Source organism: Ornithorhynchus anatinus, chromosome X1, assembly GCF_004115215.2.
Source record: "Ornithorhynchus anatinus isolate Pmale09 chromosome X1, mOrnAna1.pri.v4, whole genome shotgun sequence".
In the NCBI taxonomy this organism is placed as follows: Eukaryota; Metazoa; Chordata; class Mammalia; order Monotremata; family Ornithorhynchidae; genus Ornithorhynchus; species Ornithorhynchus anatinus.
In genome coordinates this window covers 117226696-117250868 of record NC_041749.1, presented here as the reverse complement: position 1 = coordinate 117250868, position 24173 = coordinate 117226696, and the positions used below count along the sequence as shown (strand labels likewise).

The following is a 24173-nucleotide window of genomic DNA, read 5'->3' as shown; positions in this document are numbered from 1 at the left end:
GAGACAATCCCTGCCCACGCCGGGCTCACAGTCTAGAAGGAGACAGACAGCAAAACAAGTAAACAGGCATCAATATAAATAAATAGAATTATAGATATATACATATATATGTAAGTGCTGTGGGGTGGGGGGGAAGAGCAAAGGGTGCAAGTCAAGGTGACACACAAGGGAGGGGGAGCTGAGGAAACGGGGGGCTTAATCTGGGAAGGCCTTTTGGAGAAGGTGAGCCTTCAGTTGGGCTTTGAAGGGGGAGAAGAGTGATTGTTTGGCGGATTTGAGGAAGGAGGGCGTTCCAGGCCAGAGATAGGCCGTGGGCCAGCGGTTGACGGCAGGACAGGTGAGATCGAGGCACAGTGAGAAGGTTAGCACCAGAGGAGCGGAATGAGTGGGCTGGGGTGTAGAAGGAGGGAAGGGAGGTGGGGTAAGAAGGGGGAAGTTGATGGAGAGCTTTGAAGCCAATAGTGAGGAATTTTTGTTTGATATTGAGGTTGATATGCAACCACTGGAGATTTTCAAGGACTTTAGAGAGGGCAGTTTCCTTAGAGTGAAGGGGATGGACACCAGATTGAAGGGGATCAAGGGAAGAATTGGAGGGGAGGAAGTGGAGAAACTGGGCATAGATTACTTTCTCAAGGAGTCTGGAGAGGAATGGTAGGAGGGAGAAGGGGTGATAACTGAAGGGGACTGTGGGGTCAAGGATAGGGGATACATGCAAATGTTTGAAAGCAGTGTGGAATAAGCCATTGGCAAGTGAATGGTCGAAGCCAGGGAGGGTGCAAGTGTTTTAATAAGGTATGAAGGGATGCGGTCAGAGGTGCAGGTAGAAGGTGTAGATTTTGAGAGGAGGTGAGAGATCACCTCTTGAGATACTGCTGGGAACACTGGGAGAGCTGAAGAGGGTGCAGGAGGAGGGAGGAACTAGAGAGGAGAGAAGGGGAGATTTTAGGGAGATCATGTCTGATGGTTTCAATTTTGTCAATAAAGTTCATGGCCAGGTCACTGGGGACAAGAGATGGTGGGGGAGGTGGGACAGGAGATTTGAGGAGGGAGTTAAACATCTGGGTCAGCTGGTGGGGGCAAGAGATATAGGAGTTAACAGGGATAGAGGAGTGCTACCGTCGGGCAGAGGAGAGGGCAGAACTAAAGCAGGTGAGGATGAATTTGAAACTTTATGATCGTGGCCAGATATGATCAGAATTACAACTAGTAGTCATCCCAACTAGTCAGTCAGTCAATCGTATTTATTGAGTGCTTACTGTATGCAGAGCACTGTACTAAGCGCTTGGGAGAGTGCAATACAACAATATAACAGATATATTCCCTGTCCACAATGAGCTTGTTGTCTAAAGGGGGAGACAGACATTAATATAAATAAAATTACAGCAATGTACACAAGTGCCGTGGGGCTGGGAGGAGGGATGAAAAAAGGGAGCAAGTCAAGGTGACTCAGAAGGGAATGGGAGAAGAGGAATGGAGGCTGTGGCACATCAAACTGGCACTCTTATTGGGGTGAGCCATCATGAGGCATGATCAAGTGGAAAGAGCACAGTCCTGGTAATTAGAGGACCTGGATTCTAATTCAGGCTCTGCCATTTGTCTGCTGTGTGACCTTGGGTAAATCACTTCGATCAATCAATCGTATTTATTGAGCACTTACTATGTGCAGAGCACTGAAGTAAGCGCTTGGGAAGAGTACAATATAACAGATATGTTCCCTGTCCAGAATGAGTTTATTATTATCTATAATAATAATAATGGTATTTGTTAAACACTTACTACAGCCAAACACTGTTCTAAGCACTGGGGTAGATACAAGATAATCGGATTGGACACAGTGCCTGTCTCACATAGGGCTCACAGCTTTAATCCCCATTTTACAGAGGAGGAAACCAAGGCACAGTGAAGATAAGTGACTTGCCCAAGGTCACACAGGAAACAAGTGGCAGAGCAGGGATTAGAACGCATGACCTTCTGCCTCTCAGACCTGTGCTCTATCCACTAGGCCAAGAGGGGAAGACAGACATTAATATAAATAAATTACAGATATGTATGTAAGTGCCGTGGGGCTGAGAGGAGGTGATGAATAAAGGGAGCAAATCAGGGCACTGCAGAAGGGAGTGGGAGGAAAGGAAATGAAGGCTTAGTCAGGAAGGCCTCTTGAAGATGTGCCTTCAATAAGGCTTTGAAAGTGGGGAGAGTAATTGTTTGTCAGATATGAAGAGGGAGGACATGGGCGAGAGGTTGGTGGTGAGATAGGTGAGATCGAGGTACAGTGAGTAGGTTGGTGTTGGAGGAGCAAAGAGTGAGGGGCCAGGTTGTATTACGAGAGTAGCAAGGCGAGGTAGGAGGGGGCAAGGTGACCGAGTGCTTTAAAGCCGATTGTAAGGAATTTCTGTTTGTTGCGGAGGTGGAGGGGCGACCACTGGAAGTCCTTGAGGAGTGGGGAAACATGGACTGAATGTTTTTGTAGAAAAATGACCTGGGCAGCAGAGTGAAGTATGAACTGGAATGGGGAGAGACAGGAGGCAGGGACGTCAGCAAGGAGGCTGATACAGTAAGCAAGGTGGGATAGGATAAGTACTTGGATAACGTGGTAGCAGTTTGGATGGAGAGGAAAGGTTGGATTTTAGCAATGATGTGAATAATAATAATAAAAATAATAATTGTGGTATTTGTTAAGCGCTATGTGCCAAGCACTGTACTAAGCGCTGGGGAGGATACAAGATTATCAGGTCCCACATGGGGCTCACAGTCTAAATAGGACTGCACCATTTTGCAGGTGAAGGAACTGATGCCTAGAGAAGTGAAATCACTTGCCCAAGGTCACGCAGCAGACAAGTGAACTGACAGGATTTAGTGATAGATTGACTATGTGGGTTGAACGAGAGAGAGGAGTCGAGGATCACGTCAAGGTTACAGGCTTGTGAGACGGGAAGGACGGTGGTGCCGTCTACAGTGATGGGAAAGACACGGGGAGGATGGGGTTTGGGTGGGAAGAGAAGGAGCTCTGTTTTGGACATGTGAAGCTCGAGGTGACGGGAGGACATCCAGGTAGAGATGTCTTGAAGGCAAAAGGAAACGCGAGACCGCAGGGAGGGAGAGAGCTCGGGGCTGAAGATGAAGCTTTGGATATCATCCGCAAAGAGGTGGGCGGTTGAAGCCTTGGGAGTGAATGAGTTCTCCAAGGGACTGGGTATAGATGGAGAACAGAAGGGTACTCAGAACCGAACCTTAAGGGACACCCACAGTTAGGGGGTGGGAGGCAGAGGAGAAGGCACTCACCTCCTCTGTGCCTCAGTCTCCACATCTGTAAAAATGAGAAAACCGAGGCACATCTCATGCGTTCTCCATCATCTTAGACCGGGGCCATGTCTGACCTGATCACCTTGTATTTACCCCGGCGCTCAGTCCGGTGTTCGTCACGTAACGAGTGCTTAACAAATATTATTGTTCCTCCTTTCGCGTCCCTTATTTCCCCCTTCTTCTTTGCCGCCCCCCCCACCTTGCTCAATACCTGCCCTGACCACACTTTATCTGCTTGTCACTGGGCCAAAGTCCCATCAATTTCTTTGCGTCTCCCCTACATCCCTGCCGCCCCACTCCTCTGGCAGGCGCGAGGGTGAGAAGGTTCCTGCTCCTTCCCTCCAAGACCGCGCTCACTCGGTGGATGGAGGAGTCGGGTCCCGGGAGACCCTTCGCACTGCCCCTCACCGCCCCCGGTCTTCCAAACGTCGACTCTCATTGGTCCGTCCCGTTGCCAACCAATCCGCCCCGCCCCTTTCCGTCTCGCGCCTTCCTGGCAGTTGATAGGTTGGTCGACCTATCCGTCCTATATCGCCAAGCGTCCGGCTCCGCCCCTTCCCTCCCCCTCCTTTCCCCCCCTTTCGACTCTGTGGTGGGGCTGCGGATTCGGGGGCTGCAACCCGCCGTGACCGCCAGGACAATGGGGACTCGAGATGATGAGTACGACTACCTATTCAAAGGTGTGCGCGGCGCCCCCCACCCACCACCCCCTGGCCGGGGATCCGCGGAACCCGGGCGGGAGAGGGAGGGGGCCAGCAGGCCCCGGCGGGGAGGCCCAATCGGGCGGCCCCGACCCTCGGGTCGGCTCGAATCGGGAAGGGGCCTGGGCCCGGGCCGGTGAGGCCTCGAGTTAACGTCACCTTGTTCCTATGGAGGGGCCCCCGAGGGACTGGGTTTGCGGTGGGTTAAGGGTGTGGCGCTCAACGGACGGACCCCGAGTTGGGGGGGAGCGCGCGGAGGGCCCTTGTCGCCCCCCCATTCCTAGGCCCCCGGACTCCAGTACTCTCCCCGCCCCCCCCCCCCCCGCCACCCCTCCTAATATTTCCTTTGTCGTCTGACTAAATATCTGTATTTCCCCAGTCCCCATACTGACGTTCTGCCCCATCCCCGTTTATCTCCTCACTGAACCTCTCAGATGCTGGCTTCTTTCTCCTCATTTCTGCGCCGGTTTTTGATCTGCCAGCCTCCTCTCCCCCCGTTCTATTGGGGCACCCCGGCCCTTAGAAATCCCATCGTGCGGGGCCTACAGACCCCATTTTGAGAGACATTCTTCGTGAGAATTGGATCCCAATGACCAGCCAGTCATTTTTTTTTTTTTTAAGTAACGCATTAAAAAAACCGCTTTTTTTTTTTTTAAGGAAAAGCCTGCTGATTTGGGGGACTTTGGTCAAAGCGGGTGAGCACACCAGACTCTGTTTATAGGTTGTATCCCTTGTTCGAGAGTCAACCCAGTGGACGAAAGTTGATCAGTTTCAGGGGTTTGGGAATAAATCCGGCTTTAAGTTAACTTTATAATAGTGCTCTGCACATAGTAAGCGCTCAATAAATACTATTGAATGAATTGAATGAATCCTTGGATTTCTTCATTCACTCATACCAAAATGAGCAGGTTCACCTAAACCGGTGTTTAAAGAATAGGGGCCATGCCTAATTCCGTGGCTTGGTGGAAAGAGCCCGGGCTTGGGAGTCAGATGTCATGGGTTCTAATCCCAGCTCCGCCACTTATTGGCTGTGTGACTTCGGGCGAGTCATGTAACTTCTCTGGGCCTCAGTTACCCCATCTGTAAAATGGAGATTAAGACTGTGAGCCCCTTGTGGGACAACGTAATTACTCTGTGCTTAGAACAGTGCTTGGCATAGGGTGAGTGCTTAACAGATCGTGGCTCAGTGGAAGGAGCATGGGTTTAGGAGTCAGAGGTCATGGGTTCTAATGGCTCCACCACCTGTCAGCAGTGTGACTTTGGGCAAGTCATTTCACTTCTCAGTGCCTCAGTTCCTCATCTGTAAAATGGGGATTAAGACTGAGCCTCACGTGGACAACCTGATTACCCTGTATCTACCCCAGAGAACACTTAGAGGTAGGGTAGTAGGGGACAGGGTGATTGAGTGCTGTTACTCCGATGGTAAGGAGTTTTTCGTTTGGTGCTGAGGTGGATGGGCAGCCACTGGAGTTTCTTGAGCAGTGAGAAGAAATTGACTAAATTTTTTTAGAAAAATGATCTGGGCAGCAGGTGCTTAGAACAGTGCTTGGCACATAGTAAGCGCTTAACAAATACCAACGTTGTTTTTATTGTTATTCCCACCTGTGTATTCTCTCCCAGCACTTAGCACAGTGCTCTGCACACACCAAGTGCTTAGTAGATACTAATACTACTACAAATTGCTAATGGAAAATTTGAAATCATGAAGCCCAGCTAGAAATATCTTGGTGGCAAGAAATTTTGGCCAAGGGGCCTGGGTTTTTCCCTGACTTGAATAATTCTTTTTATTACAATGGAATGAAGAGGAGGGATTGAGGCATTAGAAGAGTTGGTCTCTTGGGTTTCTCTGTTCTTTTGTTCCTGGATGCTGCTTCCATCCATCCCTTAATGGGAGATGCCAGCAGTACCAGGGAAAGAGGGGTTAAGGGTCATTTGCCCATCATGCATTTGTTGGTGAAAATCTTGTTTTGGGGCAGACTGTATGTCAGATATAGTGTCTGGATCTGGAATTTTCTTCTGATGATAATAATGTATCAAGTATTTGGTTCAGCATGGTAACGGTACCAGTATCAGAAAAAGATTAAACACAAATCTGCTACCAAGGTGATTATAGTCTAAAAGAGCAGGCTGCAGGATAAGAACAAATACAGGTATTTTTAGCAAATAAAATTGGCCAAAAAAAAGTTAGGTTTTTCCCCCCCATTTTGTGATAAGCACGAGAGCTTTAATAAGGAATAGGGAAAAGTATGAAGAGTGGAAAGGACTCAGGGAACAGAAGCTAAAGGACAGTAGACAGAGGGGAAAGCATCGTGCCCTAATGGGTAGAACTTGGGTCTGGGAGTCAGAAGGACTTTGGTTCTAATCCTGACCCTGCTATTTGTCTGATGTGTGATCTTGGGCAAGTCTACTCTGTGCTTCGGATACCTCATCTGTAAAATGGGGATTAAGACTGTGAGCCCCAAGTGGGAAATGGACTCTGTCCAACCTCATTAGCTTTCATCTACTCCAGTGCTTAGAACGGTGCCTGGTACATAGTAAGTGCTTAAAAAATACCTTTTTTTTAAAAAAAAAAAATGCAGGAGAGGATATAAGTAGGGAAGAAGCCCTTCTGTTACAGCCCTTTTTCATATCCCTACTAGACTATTCTATCAGCCTCCTCACTGGTCTCACTGCATCCAGCTTCTCTTCTCTCCATTCTATACTATACTCTGCAACCTGAATTATATTTAAAAAAAACAACACTTTTTCTTAGCACATGTCTTCCCCTCTTCAAAAAACTTCAAATGGCTGTTCATTCTGTGCCATAACAAGAATCACCTGACCACTGGCTTCAAGACATCCCACAACCTCTAGTCATCCACTGTACTTCAGCTCGTGCTCTTTGCTCTTCCCTAGCTAACTTTAGGATGCCTCACTATTGACTTCTGCTTCCAACCCTTTTCTCCTGCCTGGAACTCTTTCCCACCGTCAAATTAATTAGACCACTCTGGTTTTCCCCATCTTCAAAGCTGTCCTGAAATGCCCCCCCCCCCCCCCTTCAGGAGTTCTTTACCATGAATTCTCCTTCTCAGGTTGTGTCAATCTAGCAACCATGCTTAATACTTACCTTTACACATATCTCCTTGCATTCATGTAGATCGCTTAGAACAGTGCTTGGCACATAGTAAGCGCTGAACAAATACCACAGGTATATACATCCCATAGTTATTATCTCCCCTGATAAGACTGTGAGCCTGTCATTGGGCAGGGATTTTCTCTATCTGTTGCCGAATTGTACATTCCAAGCACTTAGTACAGTGCTCTGCATGTAGTAAGCACTCAATAAATACTATTGAATGAATGAATCTCAACTTATGTTAATTTCCACTTATTTATGCATCCTGCCATATTCCTGCTGTCAACAGTTGTACTGCTGTTCTTTCTCCTGCTCCCATTATTTGAAAATAGGTTGTGTCTTTCTGTCTCCCCAGTTAGATTGTAAACTCCTTTAAGTAGCTACTGTTGTATACTCAAGTGCTTAATACATTGCCATGTACTCAAACAGTGGCATTTTTTGAGAACTTACTAGGTGCAGAGCTCTGAACTAAGCACTCTAATGCTCAGTAAATATCACTGAGCGCAAAACATTGTATTAAGCACCTTGGAGAGTCCAACAGAAGTAAGATGCGTGCTCCCTGTCCTCAAGAAGCTTACAGTCTAATGGGGGATCCAGACAGAAATTATTTGCAAATATTGGGGGCAGGAGGAAGTACAAATATGTCAGGGTGAAATAGCTGAATAAATAATTGACTATTCAAATAATATACATACATATACGTAAGAGCTGAGGATAGGAATCAATCTTGTTTATTGAGCACTTACCGTATGCAGAGCACTGTACTAAGCACTTGGGAGAGTACAGTACAACAATATAACAGACACATTTCCTGCCCACAACGAGCTTACAGTCTAGGGGGAAATTGAATACGCAGGTTCTAAAAGTGGCTGCTGGATTGACGTGATGAGGGTCAATTGATCAATGGTATTTATTGAGCGCTTACTGTGTCCGGAACACTGTACTCAGCACTCGGGAAAGTACAGTAGAGTTAGTTGGTAGATGCAGTCCCTGCCCTGGTGGACTTTACAGTCTAAGGGATTGTGAATTAATTGGGGAAGGCTTCTGGAAGAAGGTGGGGTTTTAGGAGGGCTTTGAAGATGGGGAGAATTGTGGTCTGTCATTGGTGGGGGAGTAGGGAGTTCCAGGTTAGGGGAACAGCATGAATGGGGTTTGGTAAGAAGGTCAGTTTCCAAGGAGCTAAGCAGGGGAGTACTTGACTGGGGAACAGAGCCAATATGTAAGATCTATCAATTGATGATATTTATTGAGTGCTTACTGTGTGCAGAGCACTGAACTGAGCTGAAGAGGGGTGGTGGAGAGCCTTGAAACCAACTGAGGAGTCCTGGCTTGTTGCCGTGGGAGATGGGGGAGCCATTGAAAGTATTTGAGGATTGGAGAAATATATGCAGAGTGATATTTCAAAAAGATGGTCTGGGTAGTGTGGAGTACAGATCAATCAATGACATTTATTGAGTGCTTCCTGTGTGCAGAGCACTGTACTAGGCGCTTGGGAGAGTACAGTATAACAAGAGTTGGTAGACATGTTCCCTGTCCAGAAGGAGCTCACAGTCTAGAGGGGGAGAAAGACATTAAAAGAAAGTATGGATATGTAACCTAAGTGCTGGGGAGCAGGGGGTCGGGTGAATAAAGGGTACAAATCCAGTGCAAGGTCGATGCAGAAGGGAGAAGAAGTAGGGGAAATGACCTAGTTGGGGAAGCCCTCTTGGAGGAGATATGTTTTAATAAGACTTTCTAGGTGGGGAGAGTGGTCATCTGTCAGATATGAAGAGGAAGGGAATTCCAGGCCAGAGGCAGGACATGGGCAAGGGATTGGTGGTGAGTTAGATGAGACTGAGGTACAGTGAATACGTTGGCAGGAGAGGAGCGAAGTATGTGGGCTGGGTTGTAGTAGGAAATCTGGGAGGTAGGGTAGTAGGGGACAGGGTGATTGAGTGCTGTTACTCCAATGGTAAGGAGTTTTTCCTTTGGTGCTGAGGTGGATGGGCAGCCACTGGAGTTTCTTGAGCAGTGAGAAGAAATTGACTAAATTTTTTTAGAAAAATGATCTGGGCAGCAGAGTGAAGTATGGACTGGAGTGGGGAGAAACAGTAGGCAGGGAGATCTGATACAGTAATTAAGGCGGGATAGGATTAGTGCTTGGATCAGCCTGGTAGCAGTTTGGAAGGAGAGGAAAAGGTAGATTTTAGATTGGAAGGGAGTGGAGGATGAGATAAGGAGGCTAATGCAGCAGTTTAACTATACTAGGACAAGAGTTTGGAGCAGAGTGGCAGCTTTTAGAGTGGAGGGGAATGGAAGGAGCCCTTGTGAAGCAAGACCCTTGGGGGTCTTGGAAGGTGAGGGGTGACTGAATTCAATGGCCTGAGTGGTTAGTAGGCTCTCTCTGTTCTTGAGGCTGGTTTGGCCTGTATCCCTTAGATTCAGATTAGAACCAGCCTGACTCTGGTCACCAGCCCTGCACGCCACCCCCCACACCCCAACAAAGATTGGAGAGTTGTTCAGTAGGCTCAAGCCTTCATAGATGATCCAGCTTCTCCTAAAGGATTCCTGGGCCCTCCAAGCAGCAGTCAGAACCCTTGAGGTGAATTTGGAAGAAGCGTGGCCTAGTGGAAAGAGCCTGGGCCTGGGAATCAGAGGACCTGGGTTCTAATCCCAGCTCTGCCGCTTTTCTGCTGGGTGATATTGGAGTGACTAAACTTCTCTGTGCATCAGTTACCTCATCTGAAAAATGGGGATTAAGACTGTGAGCCCCATGTGGGATATGGACTGTGTCCAACCTGATTATCTTGTATCTTCCCCAGTGCTTCTGCAGTGCGTGGCACATAGTAACGCTTAAATACCGTCCCCAAAAAAACAACAGACCAAAACAAAGACTCTCTGGACTCTGGAAGAACTAATGCTACTGGACTTGCTCAAAGACTGCTGTTTCTGACTGCTCTCATCTACAGACAGTAAGATGGAGTGATTCTGAGGTTATCCTGGATCCTTTTCTTGTATTTCCCCAATTCTTGGGCATTACGCTTGCAGAGCAGGAAGGCCACAGATAATGGGTCAGAATTGGAATGTAGATTTCAGGAGTAATTTGTCTTAAACTGGGACTTTGATGGCTGGCAGAAAAGGGTTCAGGTTTTCGCCATTTGGAATCCAGAAGACGAGGGCCAGAATGGTGTTGGGGTAGAAAGGTATCTGAAGGAAACAAAGGGTTCAAGGGATGTGGTCACTGTGATCATCCCTGTCACAGTTTCGAACCAGCTGGTGGTGCTTGTGCAAGTGAGTGATCTTTATCCTGAAACAAACACCAAACTGATAGCAAATTCTACTTCGAAAATGCTTCAGTGACTTGAAATGGCAGCAGTCTAGCAACAGATCCACACTGCCAGGTCCAATCATACCCCAGGGAGGCTTGCTGTGATGCCTTTTTTTTAAATGGTATTTAAGTGCGTACTATGTGCCGGGCACTGTACTAAGCCCTGTGGTAGATACAAGCTAATCAGGTTGGACAAAGTCTTTGTTCCATGTGGGGCTCACAGTACTAATCCCCATTTTACATATGAGGTAAGTAAGGCACAGAGAAGTAAAAAGATTTGCCCAACATCACACAGCAGACAAGTGGCAAAGCGGGAATTAGAACCCAGGTCCTGCTGACTCCCAGGCCCATTCTCTATCCAGTAGGCCACACTGCTTCTCATTGCAAGGGGAGAAAATGCTTACACTTTGTGATGCAGCTTTTTGTTTAAAGTCATTTTCCTCATCTACCACATCAACCTCAGTCTCTTTTGGGTTGGATGTAGTGGATATAGTGGTAATAAAAAATGGAATTTGAAACTTGAAATTTGAAACTCTATCAAGAGATTGGGGAGGTCCAACAGAAGCATGAGACCAGTTCCCTGCCCGTAAGGAGCTTATATTCTAGTAGGAGAGGTAGATATAAAAACATTTACAGTGGAGCAGAATAAACAAATGGAATATTCAATCCAAATATTTCTTGAGCACTTATCGTGTGCAGAGCACTGTACTAAGAACTTGAGCGAGTACAGAACAATAGAGCTGGTAGACGCGATCCCTGTCCTCAAGGAGCCTACAGTCTAATGCGGTATACACAGGAGCTGAAGCTGTGGTATAAATATAGAAGTGCAAGAAGTGGCTTTAGGGTGATAGGACTCGGGATGTGGATAATTAGGGAAGGTTCGTTGGAGGAGATGGAGGCCTGTGGGTTTGGGCGGGAGAAGAGTCCCAGGTTAAAGGATCAGAGGCAAGTGAGTCTAAACCAATCGGTCCTTCAGCAGATCTGAATGCTGCCTTTGGGAACAACTTCAGCTTCCTAGGACGTTAACAACTCGGCCACTTAGACCTTTTGTAGCGTGGCTCAGTGGAAAGAGCAGGGGCTTGGGAGTAAGAGGTCATCGGTTTGAATCCCGGCTCTGCCCCTTGTCAGCTGTGTGACTGTGGGCAAGTCACTTAACTTCTCTGTGCCTCAGTTACCTCATCTCTAAAATGGGGATTAAGACTCTGAACCTCACGTGGGACAACCTGATTACCCTGTATCTACCCCAGCGCTTAGAACAGTGCTCTGCACAGAGTAAGCGCTTAACAAATACCAACGTTATTATTATGATTAGACTGTAAGCCCGTCATTGGGCAGGGATTGTCTCTTTCTGTTGCCGAATTGTACATTCCAAGCGCTTAGTACAGTGCTCTGCATATAGTAAACGCTCAATAAATATTATTAAATGAACTACCTCTCTCCTAAACGCTATTACCTCCCTTCTTCTTCAGCCAGACCCTTCTCAGTGTCTCATCCTTTCCCCTCCTCACCTCTCCAACTCTTCACTGCTAATGAAGTGCCTCTCCCTCAAACATTCATCCTTTTAACCATCTGGCAACATTCTGAACTGCTGTTTTTTGTCTCCTGGCCTTCAAGTCTCTCCTCTCTCTACTGTCTAGATCATTTTTCTAAAATATTCTGCACACATCTGTCTGTGCCAAAACCTCCCATGGTTACCCATTCCTCTCTGCATCAAGCAGAGACTCCTGACCGTTGGCTTTAAGGCACTTAATCAGCTCTCTCCCTCCTACTTATCCACTGTCTTCTCCCACTACATCCCTGCTCTCAGTCTCTGTTCCTTTCAAGCCAACCACTTTACTGTGACTCGGTTTCGTCTTTTCCGCCTCCAGCCTCCCTCGTGTGTCCTTCCCCCAGCCTGTAATTCCCTCCCCCTTCAAATTTGCCAGACCACAGCTCTCCCCATCTTCAAAGCACCTCAGAAATCACATCTTCAGGAAGCCGCCACCAACTGATTTCTCTTTCCCCAAACTTATATCCCTCCAATTGTTATTTCAGAATTTCTGCACCAACTATATGCTCAGGTTCTCACAACCCCAACACAGTGCTTATGTACACGTGGTCCATTTAAGCATTATCTTATGTACCTATCCACTTCTCCTTCCTCCTACATGTAATTTAGTGTAGTGTCTTTCTCTCCTGCTAGATTGTAAACTCCGTGAGGGCAGAGATTGACTCTAACTCCACTGTACTCTCAAGTGCTTCGGATGGTGCTCTGTGCTCAGTCAATACTATCAATTGCTTGATTATTTATCTAATGATTATCTCAGTGCTTGGCACATAGTAAATACCACAAGCATGACTGGGCATCCATTTCCTGACTAAGCAAATTCATGTTGTATTGATACAAGTTTTATATTTTTTCATTCAAATCGGTCTAGTGGTTTTTCATTATTTGCTGCATTCTAGTGAGCTAGGAGGAGAGATGTCAAAGACCCACTTTATTGAATATTTCAAGTCCCAGAATAATAATGATAATAGTAGTATTTCTTAAGCACTTACTATGTGCCAAGCACTGATCTAAGCAGTGGGGCAGATACAAGATAATTGGGTCCCACATGGGGTTCACATTCTAAGAGGGAGAACAGGTATTGAATTGTCATTTTACAGATGAGGAAATTGAGGCCCAGAGAAGTAAAGTGACGGGCCCGAGGTCACACAGCAGACTAGAAGCCGTGTCCTCTGACTTCAAGGCCTGTGTTCCTTCCACTAGGCCATGCTGCTTCTCAGAAGAGCTGCTGACTTTCCCAAAGTCTCACAGCAATTTGGGGGCACAGAGTCCTAAGCATTATCTGTTTCTCCATTGTTTTTTGTGTTCTTGGTACATCACATGAAGGTTCTTGGGCCACAAGATGCTGCTTGGGGTGGATAGATCACAGACTGGAGTAATAGGAGGCAAGAGGGAGAGATTTTGAAAAGAAAGGAGCAAAGACTGACAGCTGTTTCTGGGGCTGGTCTAAATTAATGTCATTTCCTGAGCACTTATTGTGTGCAGAGCACTGTACTAAGCACTTCGGGAGTACCAAAGAGAGACAAGATCCCTGTTCTCAAGGTGCTTACGTTCTAGTGGGTATGAGAGAGAGGAGAGCCAGAGAGAGAGAGCCTGAACAGAGAGAGAAAGGAGAGCAGAGAAAAGAGAAATTTCCAGAGGGTGTCATAATACTTTGCTGTACAAAAATGTTCTTGGCAGAGGCAGAGTAAAGTGGGAGGGTCACTGCCCCACCACTGTAGAATATCTTGATCCAGAAACGGGTTAGAAAAAAATGCCTTTTCCCCTCTCCTCTCTGTCCCCTCTCTCTCTGTAAACAAAAGCAATGATTCTTCTTTCCCAATTCCTCTGTGTCCTTTTTCTCCCCTTCCTTATTCATCCAAAGACTGGAGGTAGTCTTGATGTTCCAGAAATCTTTGCAGTCCCCAGCACTTTTGGCCTATAATCCCTATTATCCCCAGAGCATCTCTTATTTTTTTAAAATAATTTTTAGCTCACTTCATCTCAAGGGTTCATTCATTCATTCAATCGTATTTATTAAGCGCTTACTGTGCGCAGAGCACTGTACTAAGCGTTTGGGAAAGTACAGTACAGCAATAAAGAGTGACAATCCCTGCCCACAGTGAGCTCACAGTCTAGTGAGGGGATGAAAATCACTCCTCCCTGCCTTGATTCTGTTCATGCTGGGTTGTGTAGTTGAATAGAGGACTGGGGCAGTGTCGGGGAGGGGAGAAGAGGAGAACCAAAGAAAGGCCTGTTTTGATTCGGATGGGAAAGGGGGAATCCAGCCGTAGAGGAAAGTGGAGGGGCTATTGGCAGGCACCCAGGTGTAGTCCTGGTTGGGGAGGAAGAACAAGAAAGTCTCGTCTCCCTGACTCCTGCCAGCAGAGACCGAAACGATCCGGAAAGTGGGGCGGAAACAGCACACAACCAATGGTCTGTCTGAGCCGTTCAATGATATATATTGATCTGGGGAGGATTCGCTACTCCCTTCTTTACCCCATTAATGCTGCGTTCAGTGATGGGTAGAGAAGAAGGGGGCTAAATCTTGTAACTAGTTTATTTTTGCACTTTCTGGAGTCTGGTTTCATTTTTCCATTGGATGAATCAACTTCTGTGCAGTGGTTTGCTAGATATTTGAAAATGAATCATGGGTTTTGATGAGGTGGATTTGGTTTGCTCTGCTTTTTGGTGCCTTGTGAAAAATTGAACAAGTTTTCTTTTCATGTGTTTGGGATATGTCCAGATGGTGGAATTCTATAGTTCTTCTTTTCCCCTTTTAATCCGTCAGGCTGTGTGGAGTCTCACCCAAAGGTCTCCAGTGCTTTCTATTTCTGTTTGTACACCTTATAACTGAACTTGTGGTTCTTTGTCTTTGATATCTAAATGCCTTTGTGATTTTAAGGTCTTTTGCTTGCCATACTTTGCTTTTTCTCCCATCTTTTCATTCATTCATTCAATAGTATTGAGTGCTTACTTTGTGCAGAGCACTGTACTAAGCTCTTGGAATGTACAATTCGGCAACAGATAGAGACAATCCCTGCCCATTGACGGGCTTACAGTCTAATTGGGGTAGACAGACAAAAACAATAGCAATAAATAGAATCAAGGGGATGTACATCTCATTAACAAAATAAATAGGGTAATATATACAAATGAGCGGACGAGCACAGTGCTGAGGGGAGGGGAAGGAAGGGGGGAGGAGCAGAGGGAAAGGGGGGGAAAAGGGGGCTTAGCTGAGGGGAGGTGAAGGGGGGGCAGAGAGGGAGCAGAAGGAAAAAGGGAAGCTCAGTCTGGGAAGGCTTCTTGGAGGAGGTGACCTCTCAGTAAGGCTTTGAAGAGGGGAAGAGAGTTAGTTTGGCGGAGGTGAGGAGGGAGGGCATTCCAGGGCAGCGGGAGGACATGGGCCAGGGGTCGACAGCGGGATAGGCGAGAACGGGGGATGGTGAGGAGGTGGGCGGCAGAGGAGCGGAGCCTACGGAGTGGGCAGTAGAAAGAGAGAAGGGAGGAGAGGTAGGAGGGGGCAAGGTGATGGAGAACCTTGAAGCCTAAAGAAGTTTTTGTTTTGTAACTTGTTTTCCCTCACATGGTCTGTCTGCTTTAAAGATTGCACCCTGCCAGGGTTCTTCATCACCAGGGGTGGGTTGTTGAGAGTGTGCCAAAAAGGGGAATATTGAAATAGGTGGCAAGTATGCTCTTTATCTCAGTGGGTGATCAGTTGCAGTGTTTAGGTTTAGAGAGTCATGTTTGTGGTCCTTTCGATCTGGGTCCCCTACCGTCCTTGCTTGACACTCCCTGTGTCGTGGCACTCATCCGCTGAGTGCCTTCACCTTCACTTTCACTTCACACTTCACCTTCACACTTCATCTTCACCTTCACTCATCCGCTGGCATGGTTTTAGCTATCACCTTTACGGAACTGGCTCCCAAATCTACCCGTCTTCCACCATTCAGTCTTGCATTACTTTTTGCCTCCAGGACATTTCCGCTTGGGTGGCCTGCCAGCGTCTCATACTTGGCATATCCCAAACTGAACTTCTCATTTTCCCTCCTAAACCCTCCCCCGTTGCAACTTTCCCATCCCTGTCAGTGATGCCACCGTCCCTCCTGATCCAGGGGCTCTCGACCTTGGTTTTCTCCTCAGCTTCCTACTGTCTTTAAGCTCTCGGCTCAATCAACGTCCAAGTCCTTGCAGTTCTTCCTCCCAAACACTTATTGGATCCACCCCTTCCTCTCCACCCAAAAGACCACCACCCTGGTCCAAGCATTCATGGCGTTGCGATTCGACTACTGTATGTATCAGTCCCTTCAACGGCGTCCCCTTCGGTCCATACTTCCCACTGCTGCCTGGATTATCTCCCTGAAGTGCCACTCTGATAGATTGATTTTGAGGAGTGGAGAGATCTGTGCAATCAGGTGTATTGATTGAGTGCTTACTGTGTGCAGAGCACTGTACTAGGTGCTTGGGAGAGTACAGTACGTTAGGGATGGTAGACATGATCCCAGCCTAAAAGGAGCTTACAGTGTAGCAGTGCCGACAGGTGTCAAATTGCAGATAGGGGAAATGGGAGAGTGTAAGGATTTGTACATATGTCCTGTGGGGTTGGGAGTGGTGTGACTATCAAGTGAGAAGCAGCGTGGCTCAGTGGAAAGAGCCCGGGTTTAGGAGTCAGAGGTCATGGGTTCTAATCCCGGCTCCACCACTTATCAGCTATGTGACTTGGGGCAAGTCACTTAAATTCTCTGGGCCTCAGTTACCTCATCTGTAAAATGGGGATTAAGACGGTGAGCCCCATGTGGGACAACCTGATCACCTTGTATCCCCCCAGCGCTTAGAACAGTGCTTTGCACATAGTAAGCGCTTAACAAGTACCATTATTATTATTATTATTAAGTGTTTAGGGGGTACAGATCCAACTGCATTGGTGACGTAGAAGGGGGTGGCAAATAGGGCTTGCCTCGGCTTCAACTATCATATCATCTCTATGCAGATGACACCCAAATCTACATCTCCTCCCCTGTTCTCTCCTCCTCCCTTCAGACTCGAATATCCTCTTGCCTCCAGGACGTCTCCCCGGGATGTCTGCCCGCTACCTAAAACTCACCATGTCCCAAACTGAGCTCCTTATCTTCCCTCCCAAAACGTGTCCTCTCCCTGACTTCCCTGTCACTGTGGAAGGCGTGACCATCCTTCCTGTCTCACAGGCCCGCAACTTTGGTGGCATCCTTGACTCAGCTCTTTTATTCACCCCACACATCCAATCCGTCACAATGCCTGCTGGTCTCACCTTTACAATACCGCCAAGATCCGCCCTTTCCTCTCCATCCAAATGGCTGTCGTGCTGGTACAAGCTCTCATAATATCCCGACTGGATTATTGTGTCAGCCTTCTCTTTGATCTCCCTTCCTCCTGTCTCTCCCCGCTCCAGTCTATTCTTCATTCTGCTGCCCGGATCATTTTCCTACAGAAACGCTCTGGGTATGACACTCCCCTCCTTAAAAACCTCTAGTGGTTGCCTGTCAACCTCCGCACGAAACAAGAACTCCTCACTCTTGGCTTCAAAGCTCGCCATCACCTTGCCCCCTCCTACTCACCTCCCTTCTCTCTTTCTACTGCCCACCCCATACACTCCGCTCCTCTGCCGCTCACCACCTCACTGTCCCCTGTTCCCACCTATCCCGCCATCGACCCCTGACCCACGTCCTACCGGTGTCCCAGAATGCCCTCCCTCCTCACCTCCGCCAAACTAACTCTCTTCCCCTCTTCAAAGCCCTACTGAGAGCTCACCTCCGCCAAGAGGCTTTCCCAGACTGAGCCCCCCCTTTTCCCTCTGCTCCCCCTCCACCCTCTGCTCCTCCCCCTTCCCCTCCCCTCAGCACTGTGCTCATTTGTGTATGGTATTTATTACCTTATTTATTTTGTTAATGAGGTGTACATCCCCTTGATTCTATCTGTCGTGATAATGTTGTCTTGTTTTTGTTTTGTTCTGTTTTGCTTTGCTGTCTGTCTCCCCCGATTAGACTGTGAGCCCGTCATTGGGCAGGGATTGTCTCTATCTGTTGCCGAATTGTACATTCCAAGCGCTTAGTACAGTGCTCTGCACATAGTAAGCGCTCAATAAATACTGTTGAATGAATGAAATAGGGGAATGAGGATCCAGTCAGGGAAATCCTCAAAAGCACCCAGTGGCTGCCCATCTCCTTTCACATCAAAGAGTCCTTACCCTTGGCTCTGAGGCATTGCACCAGCTTTGTCCACTTTCCATTTCCACTTTCTTCAGTTGTTCATTCATTCAATAGTATTTATTGAGTGCTTACTTTGTGCAGAGCACTGTACTAAGCGCTTGGAATGTACAATTCCGCAACAGGTAGAGACAATCCCTGCCCATTGACAGACTTACAGTCTAATCGGGGGAGACAGATGGACAAAAACAAGACAACTTAATCACGTAAATAGAATCAAGGGGATGTACACCTCATTAACAAAATAAATAAGGTAATAAAAATATGTACAAATGAGCACAGTGCTGAGGGGAAGGGAGAGGGGGAGGAGCAGAGGGAAAGGGGGGGAAGGGGGCTTAACTGAGGGGAGGTGAAGGGGGGGGTAAAGGAGCAGAGGGTAAAGGGGAAGCTCAGTCTGGGAAGGCCTCTTGGAGGAGGTGAGCTCTCAGGGCTTTGAAATGGGGAAGAGAGTTAGTTTGGTGGAGGTGAGGAGGGAGGGCGTTCTGGGACAGCGGGAGGACGTGGGCCGGGGGTCGACGGCGGGAAAGGCGAGAACGGGGGACGGTGAGGAGGTGGGTGGCAGAGGAGCGGAGCCTACAGGGTGGGCAGTAGAAAGAAGGGAGGAGAGGTAGGAGGGGGCAAGGTGATGGAGAGCCTTGAAACCTAGAGTGAGAAGTTTCTGTTTCGTGCGGAGGTCGATGGGCAACCACTGGAGGTTTTTAAGAAGGGGAGTGACATGCCCAGAACGTTTCTGCAGGAAGATGAGCTGGGCAGCGGAATGAAGAATAGACTGGAGCGGGGAGAGACGGGAGGAAGGGAGATCAGAGAGAAGGCTGACACAATAATCCAGCCAGGATATTACGAGAGCCTGTACCAGTAAAATAGCCGTTTGGGTGGAGAGGAAAGGGCGGATCAGACCGACAGGTCTTGGTGACAGATTGGATGTGTGGGGTGAATGCACTCCCAACCACTTGGTACAGTGTCAATGGCACTGAATTAGTGCCATTATCAATCAATCAGTTGTATTGTGTGGTTAATGTGTGCAGAGCACTGTACTAAGCAATTGGGAAAGTACAATACAACACAGTTGGTAGATATAGTCCCTGCCCAAAAGGAGTCTACTGGGGGAGATATATTAAAATAGATTAGAGGTAAGGGGAATAGTAGAGCAATATACCATTACTGTTATTGGTATAGCCAGTAGCTCCTCTACCCAAAGATTGTTACACTTGACATGAATAATAACCTATCAACCAGTGGTATTTATTGAGCACTACTCTGTGCAGAACACTGCCTTCATTATTTTTTGGCTGACTAACGTGCCACACTTGGAGTGTTAAGGACTGTATGAGGTGATCTGGGTTGTGGGGATTTTATATTGAAACTAGTTATCACGCTGTGCCGTGTCCATGTAGCAGAGAGGTATTAAATATGCGATTGTATATAAAATCTATGTTTGAATCCTGGACATCCATCTGCCAGGGATCTCAGTTCCCTCCTAACATTAGAGAATTTGATAAAGCAATTAGTCAATCCATCAATCATTCATTCATTCAATAGTATTTATTGAGCACTTACTATGTGCAGAGCACTGTACTAAGCGCTTGGAATGAACAAGTCGGCAACAGATAGAGACAGTCCCTGCCGTTTGACGGGCTTACAGTCTGGGACCAAGGGTTTTTTTGGTCTGTTTTTTAAATAGTATTTGTTAAGCAGTACTGTGCGCCAGGCACTGTAATAATAATAATGTTGGTATTTGTTAAGTGCTTACTATGTGCAGTACACTTTTCTAAGCGCTGGGGTAGATACAGGCTGATCAGGTTGTCCCACGTGGGGCTCACAGTTTTAATCCCCATTTTACAGATGAGGTAACAGGCACAGAGAAGTTAAGTGACTTGCCCACAGTCACACAGATGACAAGTGGCAGAGCTGGGATTCGAACCCATGACCTTTGACTCCCAAGCCCATACTCTTTCCACTGAGCCATGCTGCTTCTCTAAGCAGCACTGTACTAAGTGCTGGGGTAGAACTCAAGATAATCAGATTGGACCCACTCCATGTCCCATGTGGGGCTCACAGTCTTAATCCCCATTTTACAGATGAGGTAACTGAGAGATGGAGAAGTGAAATGATTTGCCCAAGGTCACATAGCAGACAGATGGCAAAGTGGGGATTAGAACCCACGTGCTTCTGACTCCCAGGCCCACGTTTTATCCATTAGGCCACACTGCTTCTGGTTTGGCAGTGACTTAGGGCACCAAGATGCCAAAGCAGGTACTGCTTGCACCAGGGCCTCCCCTTTTCCTGGTTTGGGGCCTGAGAGGATTTTAAAGTGAGCCCTATTATTACCTCCACCTCCCTGTGAGCGAGTGGCTGGGTGGTGTTTCATGACTCCCCTCTGACAATAACCAAAGTACAGTAAACTGCACCATCAAACCTCCTGCTTCCCTGGACCGATCGGGCAGGGAGGTGGCTGGTATCGATTTTCAGCTCCCGGAGCTGCTTACCCGCTAAAGGCTGGAGTAGGAGTTTCAGCGAAAGCAAGATGTCCTGACCTTACTTTCCTCCTAGCAGTGAGGCTGGGGGCCAGCAGGAGGCCTGGGAGGAGTTACATAGTCTGTTCCTACCTGGGATAACTGGGTGGGTTACCTGTTGAACTCTTCTATGTTTCCTGAGATAATCCTCTCTTCCTCTTTTCCAACTTCCTCACCAGCGTGGAGGAGCCACCGCTCTCTTTCTGATCCTCCCGGCCTGACGTTCCAAAGTTACTTCTGGCCCCTCACTGGCCTGCTCCTTGTTAACCCCTTATCAAATTCCTCTCCAGCTTCCTCTATCCCAGGTCTCCGCAACGGGAAACAACCATACCCTAGGGCAGGAGGAAGAATGGTTACCCTGGGAAAACGCAAGCTGGTCCAGTTATAGGAAGGGGAAATGACCTCCAGTCACGATATTCAATAGGACGGGAAGCCTGGGCCGCCTTCGTGTTGAGAGAACCGAGGGTTGATGGAGGGCAGGAAATTGCAGCCATGGTGTGGGGTGACATTTGCTATCACAAGCCCCAGAGCCCGCTAGCTCGAGCTTCGTACGGAAGCGTGGCACTGTGGAAGAGGAAGCGAGGGCTGTCGGAGTCCTCAGAGGTTGATCCTGGGACATTATGTCTCATTCAGTTCATTGCAGTATCAGCTGGAGAGAGGCCAGGAAACTCTCCTAGGGTGGAAAATTTGGCTAACATTTCTCCTCTTCAGGAGTCCCACGTGGAGCGAACCAGTCCTACAGTCATTTCGAGAGGCGTGACCATCCATTATTTCTCGTCTCTTCAAACGTGTCTGGTATCGGCATCACGAAGGGGGAGCTAAGTTAGGGCTGTTTGTGTTTGAGTGAATGTTTTCTAGCCAGTGTGCAGACCAGGCAGAACACAATGGATTTTCTCAGGGAAGTCTGCCTGAATGGCCTCCCTCTACGCCTTTCCCTCTGCAGCTCTCAATCCCGGAACTGTGAATGATGGGGTGGAGTTGGCGTGAGCTAGAGTCTTGCACAGGTCCAGGCCCTGGTCCTGTGAGGTCAGGTGATGCGGGCTTCCTCAGACCCAGAAGGACAGTGGCGTGCTTGCCCTGCCCCCTGTTCCATCCTGGCAAATGTGGAGACCACTGCCCTAGTCTTTATGCTTAGGGCATGTGGAAGTTTCTGTGCACCAACCAGGACTACAAATCCCAACATACAATCGATCAATCGTCTGTATTGAGTGCTTACTGTGTGCAGAGCACTGTACTAAGCTCTTGGGAAAGTACAATTCTTCCTCCCCACCGCCCCGGCCCCAGCCCCACAACACTTACGTACATAGCTGTAATTTTATTTGTATTAACGTCTGTCTCCCCCCCCCAAAACTGTAAGCTCAATGTGGGCAGGATATGTGACTGTTTCTTATTGTAATGTATTCTCCCAAGCGCTTAGTACAGGGCCCTGCACACAGTAAGCGCTCGGTAAATACCAATGAATGAATAGAGTGCAGCAGAGTTGGTAGGTGCGAACTCTGTCCATACAGTCTATGGTGGGGTGAGGGACATGAAAATAGATTAGGGATAGGGGAAATAGTAGACTGGAAGAACATTTACGTAAGTATTGTGGGGCTGAGGTGAGTATCAAAGGGAAACTTAGACTTCTTAAGGGAGTCTCGAACCATCAACTGGCTAGTCCCAACAGAACCAACAAGCCTGCCGTGCCATGCTTCTGAACTGGACTCTGACAGTGGCAACACGATGTTCTCCGGAACCTCTGTTAGGACAGTGTCACAAGGACTTGCCTCTTCTCCTACCCTCCTACGTTTTCCACGCCCCTCTACAAGAAATAAGGCCAAGCCCAGATCATTACTGTAATTGTTATCATCCCCTCAGCTCCCTCTTGCACTTAGGTATTTATCTCCATCCTCAGCGCTTATGTATATATGCATATTCTGTGCCTCCCCAGTTAGAGCATAAGTTCGTCATGGGCAGGGAACTTGTCTTATGCTTTTATTGCATCGCTCAGCTGCCCTAAGTGGTATTTTTTTGAGCAGTCAACCAGTGGTAATTTAATGCTTACTGTGTGCAGAACAGTGTACTAAGCAATTAGGGAGTTGGTAGACATGTTTCCTGCCCGCAAGGAGCTTACAGTCTGGAGGGGCAGACAGGCATTAAAATAAATTGCCGTGGGACTGAAAATGGGATGAAAGATGCTTAAAAGGTACAGATCCAAGTGCAAAGATGATGCAGAAGGGAGAGGGAGTAGGGGAAATTGAGCTCCTGTTCAGAGAAGGCCTCTTGGAGATGTGGTAATTTTAATAAGGCTTTGAAGGTAGGGAGAGTGGTGGTCTGACGGAGCTGAAAGGGGAGGGAGTTGGGGCTAGAAGGAGGTCATGGGCAAGGGGTTGGCAGGAGGATAGATTAGATGGAGGTACAGTGAGTAGACTGGTGTTAGAGTGAAGTATGCAGGTTGGCGTGGGAAATCAGCAAGGTGTAAAGTAGGAAGGAGAGCTGACTGAGGCTTTAAAGCCAGTGGTAAAAGGAGTCTTCTTGCGGGCGTGTATGGAAAACCACTGGAGGTTCTTGAGGAGTAGGGAGACGTGGACTGAACTCTTTTTGGAAAAATGATCTGAGCAACAGAATGACTACTACTACTGACTACGGGTTGGGGAAGGCCAAACACTCCTGGGACTTCCAGATGTTTGGTCTAAGAAGGGCTCAAGTCCAGGCACCTGGCCCGGCAGAGGGCTAGTACCATCAACAGAGCAGCACCTACGGTCGGTCGGGAACTTTAAAGGGAACCAAGTGTTGTCTCGCTTTAGCCTCGTTGGCCACACTAACATGCCTGAGCAAGGATGGACCAGGCAACTCTATCTCTCGCCATACAGTCCCATCCTGCTCCACCCCCCTTTCCCTTCCCCCACTGTAGTATATGCACTCTCATTCAAACAAAACCACAATTGTAGGGAGAGTTTCTAAAACAGAAAGGGATTGTTCTCCAGTATGATACCAACCTCAAATGTGCTTTCACCACCACATGTTGATTGTCCTCACACCGAAGCTGGAACTAGTCAGATCATCTAAAGGTCTGATTACCAACGATTTTTGCTTTCTCCACCTGTCAGAAGCCTGGACAAGTCCCTGCCCCCCAGGATCAGCCCCAGCCCCTGGCAGGCCCCCACCTGCAGGCAGACGGGCACATTAGAGCCGTAGAGAGAGAGCACCGGGGGCCAGGAGATTGCTTTCGCTCTTTCTCCTGGGCCTCTCTCTTTCTGCCAGTTCCTGCCTGTCGGTTGCCAGTACTGGCTTCTGCTCTGCCCCTGTCGCTAACTCCCTCTGCGGCCCACCCGGTCACGCCAGTCGGTCCTTATTCCGCATCTGGGCCCGGGCGTGGCCCTGCTCTTCACTACCTGGTTTCCACCACCATGCTGGCCCCTGACGCTCCTTTTTGGGTACCCACAGTTCCCGGTCATGAAGGAGCTGAGGACTGCTGAGACCACAGG

General features: G+C 48.0%; 1 protein-coding gene across 1 annotated transcript in view; it reads left to right on the top strand.

Annotated features, from left to right (window-relative positions):
- The first annotated feature begins 3864 nt into the window (after window positions 1-3864).
- Window positions 3865-24173, top strand: part of RAB11B (RAB11B, member RAS oncogene family) — a 35954-nt gene continuing 15645 nt past the window's right edge. Inside the window, exon 1 of the mRNA XM_029050581.2 lies at window positions 3865-3983. Within this exon, the coding sequence (XP_028906414.1) occupies window positions 3944-3983 (40 nt within the window). The 5' untranslated portion in view covers window positions 3865-3943. The remainder of the gene's footprint in view (window positions 3984-24173) is intronic.